General features: G+C 35.2%; 1 protein-coding gene across 2 annotated transcripts; it reads right to left on the bottom strand.

The window, feature by feature from the left end:
* Window positions 1–4,237: 4,237 nt before the first annotated feature.
* Window positions 4,238–17,314, bottom strand: LOC104893966 (diacylglycerol kinase 1). 2 transcript variants are annotated; one of them, XM_010680109.4, is made up of 8 exons: window positions 16,998–17,314; window positions 15,087–16,589; window positions 13,673–14,039; window positions 12,224–12,300; window positions 9,149–9,268; window positions 6,405–6,569; window positions 5,186–5,323; window positions 4,238–4,626 (listed from the first exon to the last, which is right to left on the bottom strand). In XM_010680109.4, exons 2-8 carry the CDS (start codon window positions 16,242–16,244, stop codon window positions 4,474–4,476), a joined length of 2,178 nt encoding a protein of 725 aa, XP_010678411.2. In that variant the 5' UTR covers window positions 16,245–16,589; window positions 16,998–17,314; the 3' UTR covers window positions 4,238–4,473. The 2 variants fall into 2 exon arrangements, with proteins under 2 accessions (XP_010678411.2, XP_048500288.1); XM_048644331.2 differs by having other exon boundaries at window positions 15,087–16,514.
* Between the last annotated feature and the right edge of the window lie 2,951 nt (window positions 17,315–20,265).

Raw genomic sequence — 20,265 nt, 5'->3', positions numbered from 1 at the left:
CACCCCCTGCCCCCTCCCTTCCAAGGGTCTTGCGTGGATCAGTCAAATTAATATGTGCGAGGTTCCAATCCAGTATGCCAGTTCTCCTTACTAATTAACAGATATATATAGACTTAATTTGATAGATACACGCATAGTCTTATAAGGATACATAAATGTGGCTTGTATTTTTTTTTTTTTTTGGTTATTATAATTTAAATAAAATTATGACAATGTCTCACATGAAGCGAAAATAATAATAATTATTACAATCATCTCTTTTAACTAGTTTCACTCTATTTTTTCACATACCAAAAAATAAGAGTAAAACAATGAGGTTTACATATTCACATTGTTGGCTTTATGGGAAAAAAAAAAGTGACAATAACAAAAATACATCATGTATAAAAAATAAGTGTGACTAATTGAAAGGAAAAGATTACTTTCTGTTCAAAAAATAATTTTCAAAAAGAATAATTTGAGTAGAAATAAAGTACTTTTGTCATGAAAGAAGTAAAGAAGTTCAAAAATTTTAAAAAAGATTGAGTGAGCTATATAAAAGTTCTGCTGAATTACAGTGAAGTACCCTTTTGCTTAAATATTACTAAAGGAGATACCCTATTTCACACTTTGTTTGCCACTGTGCTATTCTCAAAAGTACTACAGAAGAAATTCAATTACTCGTTCATGACCGAAGTAATTTACAAAATAAAGAACAACTAGTTGATTAAATTATAAATATTTGATTTTGGTGGGGTATTTTTACAACTTCATTTTATATGTAACGTTCATCATTCCTCAAGTCCTCCCTCAAGAACCCCCAAACTCCTACTTCATCACTTTTTGTCTTCTTAGATCCGAATCTTTCGTATCCAATTAATAGAAATTCAGTTTAGTTCAGTTTGGTTCATTTCAATTCATAAAAATTCAATTTGGTTCAGGTCAAACAAATTCGGTTCACTTAGTTTCCTAATGTAGTTCAGCACTTCAGCTCATACAAATTAAGTTCATTTCAATTAGTTTCCTTGTTCAATTAAGTCCAAGTAAATTACGTTCAATTCAGCTCAAAAAAACTAGGGCTTTAATTTCCCATTTTATACAAGTCCATGAATTTATTGTCAAATTAATGTTCAAATATACTTCTACTAGTCTCATATGTACGCGATGCGTGCGAAAATATATTAGCATTAATATTGACATTAAAAGCCCTAAATGCACTATTTTATTGTAGTTTAATCTGATCATTCACAACTTTTTTGAATGTGATAAATGAATCTGTACCAGAATGTACTATAAGTTGATATTGATTGGATGATATATGCTAATATCTTTAATATACGTGTAATCCATTGTGTAACATTACATTAAGAAATTGGATGGTATAAGCCTATTTCTTTTATATATTTGAATTATGAACATATGTTTAAATAATGATGAGATGAATTATCCCAACTAACACAAACGACTACTACGAGCCTTTAAATAAATAAAATGATAAATTATCCTAATCGATACATAAGACAATTATAAAAGGCAAAAAATAAAACGATGAGATTGTCTCCTTGTTTTTTGGGTATGTTTATGTTAATAATGTATGTTCTTTAAAATTGGGATTGCAATTAAAAGTTTAGTTAGAAAGAAACTTTGCAAGTTCTTACTTTTTAATTGTTCGAAATTGCTTTAGTTAGATTAGTTTAATTTTTAATCAAAATTATCTCTTTTTAAGCATATTTTTTTGGGAAATATTTTATGTGTACATTAAATCTCATTATAAGTTAGACAATCTTAAGTTTCCTTATTAGTTATTACACATAAACATAGATAAAAAAGGAATTAAATATTTTATAATTAGTATTTTTTGATAGGTGAAGGGTAGAAAAGTAAAGGAGGACACCGTAACTCATCCCTTAACTTATATATACTTCTATAACATTTCACAAAATCACGTTGTCGATCTTGTTTCGATAGACAATTACCACAAAAACATAGATTGCCTTTTTGTTAACTTAACATCGTACTTAAGTGGATTGGCTTGTAGAATCTCATATCGTCATTTAAGATGGTAAATCTAGCAAGTTTTTGTGGTCCACATTACATGGAAAGAAAGACATAAGTGAGCACGTTTAAAGATGTGAATAATTACCAAGGATGTCTTGGCCTAGTGGTTAAGATTGAGGTGCTGTGAATGATATGTCACAGGTTTGAATCCCCCCTCCCCTTCTTTGTACTTTGTACCGCCTTCGTGGCTCATATGGATCTAAAAAAAAAAAGAGGTGAATAATTAGAAGATGGATTGCTAGTTAAACTCCAACAAGCCAGTCAATTTCCTGTCAATAATGTAAAAATGAAAACAGCTCCTCTAAATTAGTCAAAATAAGCACAGCTATGTGGGTGAAATTGCAAAATGTCAAAAGCCTAATTTTGTTACTTAAACACTCAAAAAAGCCATCCAATCCTTAGGTCGCAGTCAACTCCTTATGAAAGCAAGATGTGTGATGTTCAAAGTCAACTTCAAAGAGAATAAATCTTAGATTCAGGCGCCAACTATATTGGTATTTCTGTTAGATTAGTCAGCGGTCTATGTACAAAAGACCTGCTTACTAATACATTAGGAGCGAAATTCAATGTGGATTTGGCAGAAATCAGGCTGAACACATTAAAGTATCAGCATGCATGTCGCAGGCAAACTTGCTTTGTGCACCTTTCATTATACTTACAACTTCAAAATGCGATACCTTTGCTTCCCACGCACAGCATATTGTGGGCACCCAAAATAAACACAAAAACAAAAATGTATAATATATATATACTTCATCTATTTTTTAAGAGATGCAACATTTTAACGTATATCAACGCGTAACTTGAACTATTAATATTTAAACTATAGTTTAAATTATAAAAGTTAATATTTTGTAAGAAATAAATATTAAGACAAAACCAACATCTTGCATACTTAATTTTTTGTTGTATATATTAGTCAACAAAATCGGTTAACTTCATATATCAATAGTACAAAAAATGTTGCACTTTTAGATAACAGAGGAAGTATTTTTTTGCCTCATACATGCTCGTTCCTGCCAAAGTTTCGTCTCATCAATTATCCACAGCTTCCATCACTCCCGTTGTTCTTCATATGATCATATGCAATTTGGATTTAAGATTTGTTTCATCATTCATCATTTTAAGCAGATAATAATCAACAAAGTAATCTTTTTTCTTTTTACGGGAATCAATTAGTCCCAGAGGGCACAACCCAATGGTTGTGACATGTCCCCCTACCATTGAGCTCCTACTATTCTTCAACAAAAAGAGTCCATAAGCAAATGGTAATTATCATTTATCAACAAGAAATTTATACGCAAAAAGTATAAATACATACATCAATCTCCATGTGGTGTGATAGTTTGGATACCATGTGTTACACAAGAATAAAAGCCAAATAAAACCTTCCAAATTACACATTAACCTCCCTTCTCTTATAAAAGCAAACTAACCATCGTTCCAAAACTCTTACAATATTACCTACTAGCAATTTATACACATGATGCGTACCTCACTTTTTTAAAACATAATTTATAACTTTTATAATTTTGTTGATTAAACCTACATCACTTAACCAAACCCGTCTTTTATTATTTATTTTATTTATACTTTCTTTATAAATTTTAAAATTAAAACTCATGAGCGATAAAAAGATGTTACATAGATTTGTTAAGGATTTCTTATATTTTTATCAATAAAAAATTTTGTTTTAATTAAATCATTTCACTTTGTTAATTAATGTTATTTTCTTTTTTGATTTACTACTTGATTGCGTATTGATTGATCAAATATTTGATTGATATAATTTTCTTCGTTAATCTTTTTATACTATATTTGAGTTTGATTTTTTTTTTCATCTTTTTTTGATAGAGTAATTGATTTACTAAAGGATAATTAAGTAAATTTATTGGAGAACACCATAACTTCCCCTTATATAATAGAGATGCATATAATTTCTGTTACACGGGTTCGTCTTTTCATCTCTCCTCACCTAATATAATGTGTCTCCTCCATATTCCAATCAAAAGAGAACAGAGAAAGAATAAATTTTCAAAACCAGTTGCATTAAAAAGTGTAATTCAGCTTCAGCACCTAATATGAACAACAATACAAATGTTCTCCCACCAGAAAAAGATCTGAAGAAAGTGATGATTCTCCAAGCCGAAACTTGATAATAGAGTTTGTACCTCATTGTTTAGCCAATTTTTCTTTCAAAGATCCCAAAATGATAACCACTTTCATTGTTGAAACGCTTTACTCCTGTACATCAGATATGCATTTAGCAATCAAGGGAAAAGGATAACAAAAATTTCCCGAAACACAACAGGGAAAGGATCCTGCACACGCATGCATGCCTTTCCTGAAACCTACAACAAACAGATGGATGAGCCAGCTATACACAGCCAAAATTTCACTCTACAAACAACCAAGCACCGAAATTACAAGAGACATTTATGTGGACAAACGTAACGCCATTTCTTGCAGAAGCGCTCGCTTTTGTGCAGCACTAATTACATGACTAGATTCTGCATTTTCCAACACATCTGTGAGTATAGAAGCAGCATGACCAAATGGTTCCTCGGCAGCCCTCTTCAACATGAAAGCCTGCAAAATTTTGTTCAGAAATATACTAGTTAGATGGTTATCTTAGCATAGCAGTCAAAATGAGGTCAAGGGACTTATCGATGCCAAATAAAGTGAAGTAGAAACAAAAAAAATATCATATCCATTCATTTTCTCACTGTCCCATAAACCGAAGTCCACTGGCACCAAAAACCCAAAAAATGAGATGCAAACAATGATGGGTTGATAGTCTTGGCCCAAGTTTGACGACAAAAAAGTCAGACCATGATGCCTGAACAGATCAATATTAGTAGATCTGAAAGTCTAAGACTGCTGGACCTTTTCCTTTTTCCATTTGTCATGTTTCTCATAGTCAGAACTCAAAAGTCACCATGTCCTCTTTGATTTAAAGAAACTGCACTCTTTCTTATAAGGAACTTGAGCAAGGCTTCCATTAGAATGAACCCAATCCCAAAAACAATAATGTCCAAGAGACTAAAGAAATTTACTCAGAACATCTGCAAGAAGTATATTCTTCGCATGCAAGCACTATTAAGTAAATGACTACAGTGTGCATACACACAGGAGGGGGAAGGAGGACCTGGCCATGATGAGAGATGTGCAGTGTACAAGGTTGCTGCAGCCATGGTTCCCCGTCTATCTGGACAGGCAATGCAGCAAATAACTGAATCTTGATGGATTGCCCTTGTGCAAGTCTCTGTGCTCGGGAGAGCCCCACCTGCACCCAATTGATTATGCAATTTTTTTAAAAAAATAAGGAAATCTACAAAGAGCAGCACAAAGTTGAATCATTATGCAGATGAAAAACCTTTCAAGCCACTCATAGAACTGCTATAAAAGCTATTCACAAACTTATTTATACAATTTACTGTATGACTAATAATTTTGTACTGAAACGATTAATTTGGTAAAGAATCAGATATATTATTGCCATCAAATTGTGGAGGGACACTTTCTCCACCAGTATACCACATATTCTTGCAATTGAGCACCATTCCCTTCTAAATCAAAAGCTAAAAAAGTTCGATCAAGCTAATCTGGAATCGAAATGCATGAATGGCACATATCCATTACTCCCTCCGTCCCATAATATAAGTCCGGTTTCCTTATAAGGTGTCCCAAAATATAAGTCTTATTTCTATTTTCAATCAATAATTATTCCCAAAATACCCTCATGAATATAGTTTAATTCCCAAAATGTCATCATAATTTCAGCTTCCAATGCACCATTATTAATGACAAAATGGAATCTTTTACCCCATTGAACTCCTCTACACATTAAACCATGCAACATTAAATGACAGTTTTTATTTTTTGTTAAAAAGAAAAAAAACAATGCAAGTGTTTCTCAATAAAAATAATTTTTTTTTATTCAAATAAAACAAGATTCCATTTAACCTTATTTCCCGCGTAAAAACAGAATCAGGACTTATATTATGGGACGGAGGGAGTATTATTTTGTGTTAATTGTTGCTGGCTGCCTGGTTGAGATATCACAATTCACGTACTATCAGACTAATAGTTATCTGGACATCATAGGTAAATTCTCTGGGTCTCCTTTTTTTCTCAACCCTTCTGAATACGCCATTCAAGCATATCCATTCCATATACAGTAAAAGAAACTGGGTCCGTAATTCTATAGCCGTCAAAATGTGGACATCATAATCAAGGGACTAATGATCCAGGAAGCAAGCAATTCTTTTGTAGGATTCTCTTCAATCTTCTCACCCTTCTACATGTCACTGACAAGAGGGGAATTCATCCGAATGACAGCAATGTGGAAGAAAGATAGCACGTACCTGGAGCTTTCCCAAATGCCAAGTCCCTGATATGCTCACAACTTCCAAAACCTTATCATGCATTGATTGTGGATCAAAATTGCCAAAACTTTCGTCTTCGTTGTGCCACAAGTCCACACCCCCCATGTAGCTTCCAATGTTTGCCACAAGAACACCTTCTGCGTCCTACAAACAGCAACATATCAATATAATATGTGATGGTAACCAAACCTGAAGAAGAGATCTCATAATGGACTGGAACACATTGACAAAAAACTACCACTCCATTGCAGTATTCTTTATAAAATCTAAAAATATGTGAAGTCAAAAAAAATTTGTCTAAAATTCAGTTCCAGACAAGGAAAATCTAGTCAGCAAGTGCGAGAAAGCACTAGAAACTTGAAAGCACAAAGGGCTATCGACCAACATATGCAAGTGTGGAGTCTATACACTGCCCAAATACTTTGTTTATAATGGGGCAAAGCAAAGTGCTCCCACAAAACGAGCATATACTTTAAAGCTAATAAGATATTATCTGTTAGAAGTATGGAGCCTATGAAGCACGGAAATCTCTGGGACATGAGGTTTCCCCGGTTTCGTAACAAAAACCCTCTTAAAATATGGAACCTGAGGATTCCTCCTAAAACGTCTCCATTTCTGAGAGCCCAGCTGATTTTGTGCTAATGTTAGGTTAAGGCTACTGCTACCACAAAAACTGAGTTGAAACCAAGTGAAGCAAGTTTCCCAGCAGACAATGTTGTAAAAGTAAACTCGTCAATAATGTGTAATTATGAAACTGCAATTTCGTATTATTTCTTGGGTGCATCATCTTTCTGTTGGCTCTTTCCTATCCCATGAACTTATCAAACATTGTCTCCAACTGTATATAGCCAATTCCGAACAATGTATCACATCCTCAAGCAATTGGATAATAACTAAGGAGGTTAGAAACTTAGAACTACACTCGCGTACATGAATATAAAAAAGAATTCCTTTGCCTCTTTACCTAAGCAGTCGAGCAAGAGGCATTAACAGTGAAACACTTCTTGTTCTGTTGGCTCTTTTCCACCTCATGAATTTATCACTTTTTTTCCAGCTGCATTAGCCAAGCCTCAGTTACATTTTATATCCTCAGCAAATTGGATGATAAAAAAAGAGGCTTAGACTACACTTGGACACATGAACACCACAAGCATTTCCTTTTCTCCTCATTTGAACTACAAGAAGATGAAGACATTTGACATAATCAACACACAAAGCTCCGGATTTTGGCCCATAATCTCCAGGGAAAAGCAACCTTAGTTTCCCCATACTTATTTTACTGTACAAGAATACCAAAAGATGCTGCCACATTGCTTCCAAAGGTTGAAGCTGCTACATTAGTAAGTGTGGTTATCACGGTCACAAGGAAAGAAACTCATGAATGAACTAGCTTCCAACACAAATCCTAACAAGAAAATTATGTGCTAAATCCAAACACGATCTGAGACAAAAAAAGTATGCAGAAAGTGACAGTGTATGGTGTACCGTGTATCCTTCAACCCAATAGAGCAATTGAAAGTTATGTCGTCTGTAGACATTCCCTTCCAATGAATTAGGTAAGGAACAAAGATGAGTGTATGGATACAGAAAGCTGGTAGTCAAGGGTTTCACAGACAACTGAGCCAATAATGTGCAAAGAAATCCCGTCAAGTGGACTAGCCCCTAGAATCCCAAATCACTGCTAGATGGAAAGAAGAAAATATTTCATCAAACTCTTTGCAGCAGTCAAGATCTAAAGTATATGATGAAAGAAAGACCAGCTCTTAAGTTTGTCAGCAGAGGAGGGAACTCAAGTAGGGAGCTAGTAAGTGTAGTGAATTCCGTTCACCTGAATCAAGACAAATCACACAAGCAGCTAACCCAACACAATATGATGACCAAGGAAGATGAACGAGAGAAGGAAAAGAGAATTACAGAACAAATAACAGAAACAGATAAGAGGAAGATGGTGTAATATTAGTATTGCAAGGAAATGAAAAATACAAAATAGTATCAGCTTTCAAGAGGCTCACTCTCTCCCAGCCAAGTTCCCACAATTTTCCAATACCTCTCTCATTTCCCTCTTCCCTTATTTATTGACACACCACTGAGATTTTTTTAACCAACTCTGACACACCCACTACCCACTCACTGCTTTTTGGTCCATTCCCCAAATTCCCTTTGGCGCCTCTTGTAAGTTATCAGCTGAGGTGTGTGATTCATCACATTACCATCCCCCCAAAGATACACCTCGTCCTCAAGGTGGAACGAAGGCATCGATCATAATTCCCATGGAGCAAAAAAATGGTTTCCCCAATTGGATAAAAAAATCGTAAATTTTTCTGAAAGTCACTCCTGGGAGACAGTCTGTCGTCAACTCATATTTCTCCTTCCTTCCAGTGGAACATTATTTTTCCTTGTCTTCATGAGAGAATAGCAGTAGTATCATAACTACGATAAATAAGACTAGTGCCCCTAATTTGCTAAATCCCTACAAAGTGATATCCCAAAAAGGTGAATTTGCAGATGAAAGCGGTAGACTCTTGGGCTAATTTAAGAAAACCAGGTAGCAAATTGTGTTCCCATCTCCATTCTCATACTATGATGCAGGTAACACTGAAAAGAACAGAAAACCTTTGGACCACTAGATACTGCTGACACCTCAAGTAGAAAGAAAGCAACAAAATTTTCTCATGGACAAAGTAATAGGAGCACTTCATATCAGATACAACCATCATACACACCTCAGGGACTTCGATCTCAACACCATCTACCTCTACACGAACTTGCCAAGGGAAATCTTCAAATATCCTGTCCATGATAATCTTTGCTCCTTCTTTAGCATAAAGGACTTTGTTCATAAACTGCAGGGTAAAAATGACAGATATCAGCCATATGCCCATATACACATTCTAGCCATAATCTGAAGATAGGCTTTACATAACAGCAAACTAGCAACAAGATAGTGAACTCAGAAAGAAAGTGGATAATCACATATTTTCCAAGAAAAAGAGAAAAAATCTATATTATTATTAAGAAGTGTAACAAATAAGGTACATCCACCATGTGGAACCCCCCTCTTGGAATGAAGCTTGTTCTATGTCAACCACATGCAACAAAAAAATTTCAAATATTGTTGCTTCACTTGCCTGCTGGAACCCATGACCACAAATCTTAAGGTTGAGGACTTATCCACTAATACATAATAGAACTATGGCTTCTTCTCTTAAAATAAAGATCACATTATTTTCTTTTATTTTGAATGGCAAAGCACATTATTGATATCACATAGAAATCAAACATGTTAAGTTACAATATTGAAATACATTATAAGAGTAAGACTTATTTCATCATTTTTATTAACATCATTTCACACCAAAATGAAATCACAAGAGTATTTCACCACCCATAGAAAAAGCCTACACAGGCATCACCCATAATGGAAGATAAAATTACACCATGTGGTAGTTCATTGGTAGAGCAGAGAGCCCCCACCTATTCCATCTCCCCTCCCTGCACATGGGAGTCCCCACGAGTCCACAGTTGCCTGCAAGGGGAAGAAAGCATTTGCCTATTTGATTTGCTCATTAGGCGTTGTACCAACTTTACAGCCTTCAAGTCAGGCTGTCAGGGTTCCTTCGAAAGTCAAGTTTTCGCTTACCCTTCCCTCGACTCCTTAGAGGCGTGACTATGGTTTAAATCTAGATGCAGTCACGATCACAATAACAGTCACAAAATCACTTTCATAGACTTTGTGACTGCCTTGGCTTTAGCTTTAGCTCAAAATCCTTTACAATGCAGCCATAATTAAGGCCTCGAAGAACAGTAGAACACCCAAAATTTGACACTATAAAAGCAACAAAGCCAAAGACACTTAATGATGCAAATTTGAGGAAGTTGAGAAAAATGAACATGCCACTTAACTACTTATAAAAAGCATTTAAGAAAAAGGACAAGATCCGGATCCAAATTCCATAATTTTCAAAAAAGAAACAACTACTATTACTCACCACAAATTTATAAGGACACCTAATTCTTGATCTACAAAACTCTACCAACTACATTAATTTTATTATGAAGCCTAATTTCTCTTAATCTCAACATCTTATCTAAGGATCTCTAATATATCAAAAACTTATACGCCCACATATAAACTTATATGAACTTACTTTAGTTGTGAATTCAATCTATTGATCCTAATCTGAACTTCTTTTAAAACTGATATTTTCAAGGTGAAAGAACGAGCCCTCAGCATTACACCCTCCACTCTAAGCCTACAAAATTTTACCGACCTAGAAGATCCCCAAAATTTTCCATCCCTACAATAACCAGAGGAGCTTTATTATGACAAAAGGGAAATTTTGGGGGGGAAAGCAACAGCCAAAACCACTAAGGTAATTCATTTCTTTAAGCATTTTAAATATGGAAAGTTGGTAATGGAAAACCCAATTTCTAATAAATATATTCAGAGAAGCTTACTGATTATCTCCCCACATGTCCCTGGACAATACTGCACACTTCCTTCCCCAAAAACAGGCTGTTTGTAGTTCGCTAAACCACAAGAAGTTTTACATCTCTGCAGCCCATGAAAATCCTAAGATTATATTGGTATCATTAAAAGCTTCGTTAACATACAAACCCAAAAATTCAACCTAAAACCTAGAAATGAAGTTACTTTTTATTTTAGTACACTAGTCCCCTCAAAGCAAAAACTGCAAACTCTCATAAAGAAATATTAGTAATATATGCACTTCAATGATACCATATAAAAGTTTGGATCGTTTCATAGATAGAGGATGTCCAAGGGCCATACTGAAGTAACTGTACTCCAATTTGTACACCCTGTGGATCAGGTTGACTAGGTATAGACCAATGTATGGATGAACAGGAGTAACAGAGTAATGCAATGCTGGACAAGCAGCTTGCAATGCACCCATGAATCATGATGAAGGAACCCAAAAGAGTAGACATTCTAACAATCTATCAACAAATTAGAAATAAAAAAATTAGAAAAACACCCTTTTATTGACAGAAAAACTTCCATATCAGATCCTTCCTAAGCTATTCTAGGTACTTCCTTTCCCTAGCAAAAGATGAAGAATAAGCAATAGATTCAAAGACTAACATAGATTGCAATTTTCTATGCAATGATTAGAAAATCTCAAATACAACTCCAGACTTTTGAGAGGTCTAGATACTCTCCCACTAAATGACTAGCCAACACTTTTCTAAATGATTTGCTAAAGATTACCCCCTACTCTAATTATTACAAGATTTCAGTGCTACTCTCTCTCACTCTTAGTCATTATATCCCTCTCTAAAACCAACACTCCTCCTTGTACTATTTATTTGAATATCTGTCATATTCCCTCATATTCCCTGAGCCTAGCCCCCTGCTGTCATAGTACTAATTCCACCTGGCTCAGAATGGGGAATTACCATGAAGCTCCTGCTACTTACTTAAGTTCCCTTGTTTACCTGTTTCTTGTGCCTCTTCCTAGTGTAGGTATAGAGGATTGGAGGACTGTGGTGGGTCTCAGCAGGCTACTAGCACAAGCAGTGTTGTAAGACTTCAAAACTTAATCCGACTAGACTTTCAACCAAACATCTATCCAGCTATCATCTAAGAGAAAACATCAGTACATCCTAATGACTTTGGTTCCTTACCAAATTTATTGGTCAAGTCACATCCTATCAATAATCGACCATCAATATTTCTAACAATCTGCGACAATACAATAATTTTGCATAAATACCTGCACCTAGATGCGAAAACCAAATAAACTGAAAGAAAATGATATATCAATATAGTTATTTACCTGGCTGTAGAACTTCTCAGGATTTTCTTCCCTCATATTATGTATATCTAAAGCAACTTTCGCATCGCAACCAACCCCTGCATGCAACAAATGCATTGAACAATTACTACAATTCAGTGAACCACACAGCAACTACTTGAGTAAGAGACATCATCAAGATATTAATAGGAGAAAAACACCGAGAACCAAACAGCGTATTGAATATTAATGGATCAACTTCCCATCTTCCCCAATAAGCCTGAACCATGACTGAACTTTCAAAGATTCACAGTGGAGTGAAGTCAAAGAAACTATGGCAATGATAAACGTTATACAGATTATGATTTTAATTATTCAGTTTTTTTGTCAATGCAGAATAAAGCCCCTATAGTTGAGTTATTAAAAATAATCAAAAGGTTGGACTAATGTAGGAGGACCAGTGAAAGGTTCTTTCTTCAAGCTGAATTTTCCTTAAATATATTAAGGTCAAATATATATATTGGAGACCGTGGAAACACAAATGGAAGGAACTCAATGAGACAAAGAGAATATGGTCGAGTTCTACATTTAAATTTTTTCCAATTAGGTAACTATTTCCCAAGCAAATGAAACTTTTTTGCTTTCGTCCGAAATGAACTCAGAATTCCTTCAAAAAGATTTTTGCAACTGTATATTTTGTAATACACTTCTTAACTTGTACTTCCTCTATTTCTTAATAAATTCATCGTATTTTCTTTTTACACTATCTAAATATAAACTTCCACCATATTTGATTACTAATATGTAAACATAAATGTCATGACTTTAATTGTTATTTAGTTGATCTCAATGTATATTTTCAAAATATTATTCTTTTATTTCCTCCAATCTGTTTTAAATGAAACATTGGGGATTGACATGGGGATTTAGGAGAGGAGAGAGACAGAGAGAAAAAAAAAAAAAAAAAGGTTCCATGTGATGAAGAGAGAGAGATAGAAAAGTAAATACCAAATAAAGTAATATTTCATTTATTTTGAAACAACCTAAAATGATAAGTGTTTCATCTATTTTAGAACGGAGGAAGTATAAATTTTGATATTATACGACTAAATATGTAGATGATCAAAGTTGTACATTAGCAAGTGTGTCAAGTCAATATGATGCATCTATTAAGAACATAAGAAGTATAAGAGTGCTTTTCAAGAGATGACATATGAGCACTCTACACTAATCTCTACAGAAAATCAATTTTCTACTGTCAATTTCACCATGCTAGCAGAAAAGCTAGAGGCCCTTCAAGTGGAGAGAATAATATGAAACCTTGAAACAGAAAGCAAATTACAAAATTGGCAAGGAAAATTGTATGAAGTAGACCCACACATGAACTCATCCATTTTCTATAGTAATAAAGCAAAAGCCACAGCATGACACTTAACCAAAACATAACACTTAACTGGAGCAGAAAAAGATTGAAACTCGGGCATGACAAACCTAGATAGTTGTTCATAAATTTGGGAGGTTGAAGTTGTTTTCCCTGCTGATTTAATATAGCTACCTTCCATCGGTCAAGAATGGTCACTGCAGCATGCTCTATATCATCTAGTACTCTGCAGAGGCCTCCTTGTCTCTCTATTGAGCCCAAACCACCACCCCAAGAAAGAACTCTTGCAAGATCATTTCCTGTCCCTGCTGGAAGAATTGCAACTGGGGGAGGAGAAACAAAATTCTGTTTATCTACAGCATCTAGGACCCAACCAACAGTTCCATCTCCTCCACAGACAAGTATTCTAAAATGCGGCACCTTTCGGAACATGTACAAGCCGACCTCAGGTCCTTGATTCGGGCCCAACTCAATAACCTGCATGCAGACAAAATCATAAGATTACTAAACAACAAAATCCTGATCAATAAATTAGAAAAAGAAGAAAGATAAAGGCTCATAGATTAGAGCTCTCATCTAGCATACCCAACTGATACAACAGTCCACATAAGTCTTTAAGGTCCATCCCATCCTTGACCCTTGTGGGTCATAGACTCGTAGTGCATATATTACAATTATAAAAACACGTAAATTTGACATGAATAAACAAGCAGAAATAGTAGCCAGCTTATCAAGATTGAAAAGCTACACAAGTTAGTAACAGAAACCCACTCAAACACTGCCAATCAGGCCGTTCTGAAGGAGAAGTTAAGCTCAGAGCCTCAGCCACTTAGTACTTCTCTTTGTTATCCATCCTACATCCCACAAAGAGCAGGAAATTTGGCTTTCTACAGATACTAACAATGTTTGTTAATATGTAGAATCCAACCTATGGGTTGTTATGATTGTAGAAATAGAATACGATCCACACATTATGGAACAGAGCAGATTGATAGGAGGACAACCATTGTGGGACAATGGGGTAATATAATTGATGGAAAAAACAAATGCATGCCACATCAACTCGCTTTCTAAAAGCAATATATTGTTCTTAACTGTCCTCTGTAAAAAATGTTATACCTGCAGCCACCTCAGAAACAAGATTCTATACATCTGACCTAAACAACCAAAGTTTTGTTTTTGGTTTTTCCTACATGTAAGCGGGTACCCGGAAATAGAAATACTATTTTTAGGAAGAAATTTCTAGAAAACCCCCTCATTGATTCCAGGAATAATAAGAGATACTGAACGTAATTCAAACCACCTTACTATCCAATAAGCATCCCAAGCAAACTATTACAGCTCTATTTCCTTGATTTAAGAGCATAACAGCATTCACTTCTTTCTTTACAAATCTTCCACAAAAACCAATATCTAACAAGAGACAGATAGCTTCTTCAAATCCAAGCAACGAAAATTCAAGAAGCCAATCTTTTTAGGAGATATAGCGATCTTCTGAATTAAAAACAGTATAAATTGTCTAACCTGAACAGGATTGAGTAGCATATTTAAGCGCACACGGAGGGAGTCTCCTTGCTGTGCCCCACTCTTCTTATTGAGGAACACCAACAGAGGCCTGACATCAGCTGGCAGATCAAGGATTACGTATCTCTGTTTTTGAACAATTTGATCATCTCTCTGAGTAATTGATGTATTTCTCCTAAGATCAGGTTTTAGATCTGTATGTTTATCTAGATCTCCATTACAATTTTGATCTCCTGTGCTGCCATTACCGATACAGTTGTCCTCCACAATATGAGATCCATTAACTGTTAGATTAGTACCTGAAGTACTATCAGTTGATGCATCACAAGCAGTACTACCAGTTCCCTGATCAGTTGAAGATCCATTTTTATATTTATGCTTTTTGCTTTGACTTCTAATACGCCCACGTACAGTGGAAGCAATTTCATTTGCACCTTGAGTAATTGAGCTCAAAATTCCACCTGAAGATGACCGGCTCAGTTCCCTGACAAACAGCGGAGATAAAATCAACCTTCTCAAAGGACCAAGATCACATGTTTCACCAGATTCATTAGACATGCTGGTGTGGCAATCCACATGCACTAGCCTTTGGCACCATAGGCAACACCATATAGGAGATCCACTGAGAAAAGAAGCACTACAAGGTTCTTCACAATAGCTACAGAAAGAAGTTTCATCAGTTTGATCTGTAATCTCAACCCATCGAACAGCCCATTGGTGAACAACCTGCTCACAGCCTAGCATTGAAACACATTTGCAATCCTTGTGTGCATTTGAGGAACAACTTAGGTGAGAAGCTGCTCCACAAATGCTGCATCGGTAAATGAAACTGTCTGATGGCACTGTTGGTCCAAGAGTTTGTGAAGGAGTAAAGGACTTTAAGCATACACAACAATTCCAATTTTTTGCACGGGTTACAGATTCCAAATTCCAAGTATGTGAAGCTTCAGGAGCTTTGTTCCTTGACTTGGGATTTTTTTTGGACCTCGCTATAGCTTTCATCCAAGTCAAATTGATGTTTCTTCTCCATTGAAAAGCAGTAAACGCTATAGTCAAGATCCCAATAAGACCAGCAAGGAAGCAAGAAAGAATAAAAAAGCGTGAATCCCCCACTTCACTTATATTCTTGCCAACCAACAATTCAGAAAGATCATCCATTCTTCAATATACAACCTTTAGCAACATATAAAGGTCGATAAATACCAAACTATCTTCTATAAAAGGCTACTCTCATTTTCACTTGATAAATTACCTAACTAGCTAACCAACAAACTTCAAGACTTAAAAAACATGGGGAACAAATCACAAATTCACATATCCAGTTAGCACTCAGCCCCCATCAAGAACAACAAAAAGTAACGCTGATCTCGACATATCCTCCCCATCAGACGACCACGAAGGACAGAGTCCTTTACGACTTCTCTGAATCTGTCAATGCCAAGTGCCACGCAACAACGAACTAAATCATCACCAGATCAAAGAATGAAGAATATACAGAAAACCCTGCAGGAAAAACAATAATTAACTAATAACCAAATCATCATAATTGCAATAGTAGCATCCAAAATACAAGACCACCAATTATGATTTTATAATTTCAACAGATATTTCTTGTATACTGTTCATATCTCGAAAGTTCTGCATTTAACAATAATTTAATTTCATAATAATTTGGTATTTCATTAGCAGATACAGTTATGGTTTCAAAAAACTAACAAATAATCACAGTGATTTATGAACAGTAACAAATAATCACAATTCTGGACTTTTTTTTTTTTTTTTACATGTGAACTTGCATATACTAGTCAATAAAATCAAATAATTGTTACTCAAATATTGAATGCTAAACTACAAACTTAAAATCCTAAAACTAAAACTTACAATATATAGTAAAATTAGTCAAAAACAAACCTTCAATTTTCGGGAAATCGCCGAAAAACTCCTTCAATTTGTTTTCACGAAAAAGTAACTTAAATTAATGCTGCAAATACGAAATTCAAAATCGAACTTTCTAGATATAAAATAAAGCTCGAATGAAATCTGCAATGTGTAGAGAGAGATAGAAGATTGTTGTAATTGCAGCAAATTCGACAGATTGGAATTTGAAAAGTTAGGGTTACAAACTTGTTGTTTTTCGAATATTTGAAATGATCTTTTTTTGGTTTTGTTTTGGGTTGCTTTTGAGTTTTGAGCAAAAGAAGAGAGGAAAGAATCTGAAGTTTTGTCTAGAGAAATGTCGACGTGGATTGGGTAAAATGTGTAGGAATCTTGGTTAATTCGAGACACGTGGCTGTCGGTGAGAGTTACTTTCTCCAGGAGATGGTCCCACTGTCCACACATGGATGTGGTCATGTTAGTGTATGATTCCCAACTCTTTTGACACGTTGATTCTTGGAAATTAATAAAGTACATCGTCCTACCTCACTAGTGACTACCCACCTGATAAGTTCAAACAAACAGTAGATACTCCCTCTGTTCTTACCAAATTAAAAATTATTGTATTTTTTTGGACTGAATTGAAATAAATAGAATCTTTCAAAATTGAAGTGAATGAAACTGTGATACAAAACTAACTGAACCAAACTAAAATTTTATTAATTTAGTCTAAAATAACAGAGTTTTAATACTTCTTCTGTATCATTATTTTACAATATTACCCCTCGACATATTTTTTTGAGAGTCACGTTAAACGTAAAGAGGAGAAAGATAGATATAGAAATAAAGTGGGACTATGGATGACAATGGATCATAAACCCGACCCAGATCTGCATACCCGTATACGTTTTGTGGATCTAATTCCTGAAAATCCAGACTCGTTGGATTCGGGTCGAATCCGGGTCCCGCTGTGAGGTTGTGGCGCCTGGTCCGGATCTATGCCTAGACTCGGATCCGCGAACCTGTTTTTCCAGAAAATAAATTGGTTTGGGTTGGCATAGCTCTATAGTCTAGCCTCTTAAATCTTTCTCCAAACATTCACATAATCACATGATTCCCCTTCACAGCTTCACTCCCTAAAACCCTAACTTCACTTCCACCCCCACAACGACTCCCCTTCACTCCCAAGTCCACAACTGACATTCACCAGCCACACTACTGCGCGTGCTTTTCCCGACGACATTCACTGGCCACCATATTGCACGTCTACACCATCTCGAGCGCCTACGTTTTCTCGCGTGTCTTCACCACCAGTGGAGTAGTGGGAACCGTCTCTTCCACTAGAATTTCGGCGAGAAATTTTTCTCTTTTTCCTTATTTTGTCTCTTTTCTTCCACTTGAGTTATAAGGTTTCTATATTTCGCACAACTAGCGCTGCAGCGCACCAATAACTCTTCACTTTCAATTATGAATTTTGTGCTGCTATTTTCTGCAACTCGTGATTATTTGCTTTCCAGTTCCAATGTTAATTAGACTTGATTAAGAGAAGTTTGTCTGGTTTGAGGAAGTTCCTACTTTTGTTATAGAGTATGTTTCTAGGGACATCCCTGATTAATAAAATGATACTTTCTTTGTTGTGAAAAAAAAGTAATATTTGCATCTAGCTTTGAGGATCCATTTTTGAACCCGAATCTGCATGATCCATCGGATCTAAACCCATGTCCAACTTTTAAAACCCTTTATATCTGGATCCAGCATCTGAAATGGATCTGGATTCGTGTCCATATGGACGCGGTCCAGGTCTGACCAGTTGCCATCTCTAAGTGGCACTCATGTGATAGGAGAGAGATAGAGAGAGAAAGATATTACTAAATAAGGAAACATTGCGATTAATATGAAATTTACGAATAAGGAAAAAGTTGCAATTAAAAAAGAGTGGAGAATTAATACTCTTAAGTTAGGTTCCATCAATTAGTAATGTCAATTTCTAGTTTTAGTGAGTAGATGATAGAACATTTTTTGGATTTTTTAACTAGAATAATACAAACTAATGTTCGCTCTCTCGCAATAATACAAACTTTTGATTATTTTTAAATAATACAAACTTTTGTAAAACATTCCTCCGGTAGGTCATGACCGGTTAGTCACTTGTTGGTGCAGGTAAATTGCTTACGTGGCACTTACCGTTGGAGGGGATCATATAAAATTTCTTTTTGGGTCTTTTTTTCATTATTTCCCCTTCTTCTTCTATGTTTATTCTGGTTTCTTCTTCCTCCATTTTTTTTTTTCTTATTCCTCCCTCAAATCCTTCCAATATTTTTTTTGATTTCATCCTCAAAAAACAAAATCCCAATTGTAATTTTTTAACCTGAAGCACAAATGGTTGCGAGAAGGCAAATGTCAGTGGGTTCTTCCTCTGATTCAAGGGGAAACTCAACTGGGTCCACGAAATGTTCTTGTGGAAGAGAACCTATTGTTTGTAATGTGAAGCGTGGCGCAGATGTTGAACAGAAGTTTTATGGGTGCCCTTTTACGGTCTGTGAGCATTTAATTTTGTTTTAGTTGATGTTTTTAACAAAAATTGGAATTCTAGGGGTTTTTTTGAGACTAATTGACTGTTCTTGTATTGTAGGATACTAAGTGTGATTTTTTTAAGTGGTTTAATGAGCAAAGGAGTGAAGTTGATGATCTTAGATTTCAAATATTTGAGAAGGAGACTACCATAGCTGAGATGGAGTATGAGAAGAGTTTAATGGCTGAAAGAATAAAAAAATTGCAGGTTAAAAAGGACAACTTGGAAGAAGATGTGCAAGAGAGGAAATTTGAGCTTTCACAACTTTGTATTGAGGTGTTGAAAACTTCATGCAATGAAAAGAACTTGACCTTGGCTTTGTTTGTTTCATGGCTTGTTTTTGCCATTTTCTTGTTTTTACTTAAGTTTGTTTGAGGTTCTTATTGGTGGATGTAACAGATCTGATACTTTGTTGTTAGTTAATAAAAAAATTGTTAGAAACCTTGAAGTTGATGTCATGTTATTTTGCATTTTGTGAAATGAAATTTTTTTTTGTGATGATATGATTTGATGCTTAATAATAAACTCAGTGGATAAAAAAAAACATTATGCAATTTCACATATAACAAAAGACCCAATGGAGAGTCAAATGCTCATCCAATGTGGCAGTACAAATTGGATCAAATGTCATAAACTTAGGAGCTAATTAATAGTGTACCAAAAAACCACAGCCCTAAGTACTCTACCTAAAATCAGTTTCTGACCAAAAAAAAAACATAGTCCTAATTTACT

This window comes from Beta vulgaris, chromosome 5 (genome assembly GCF_026745355.1).
Source record: "Beta vulgaris subsp. vulgaris cultivar EL10 chromosome 5, EL10.2, whole genome shotgun sequence".
NCBI lineage: Eukaryota > Viridiplantae > Streptophyta > Magnoliopsida > Caryophyllales > Amaranthaceae > Beta > Beta vulgaris.
Note: the sequence above shows the minus strand (reverse complement) of the source record. Positions and strands in the feature narration are given on the sequence as shown.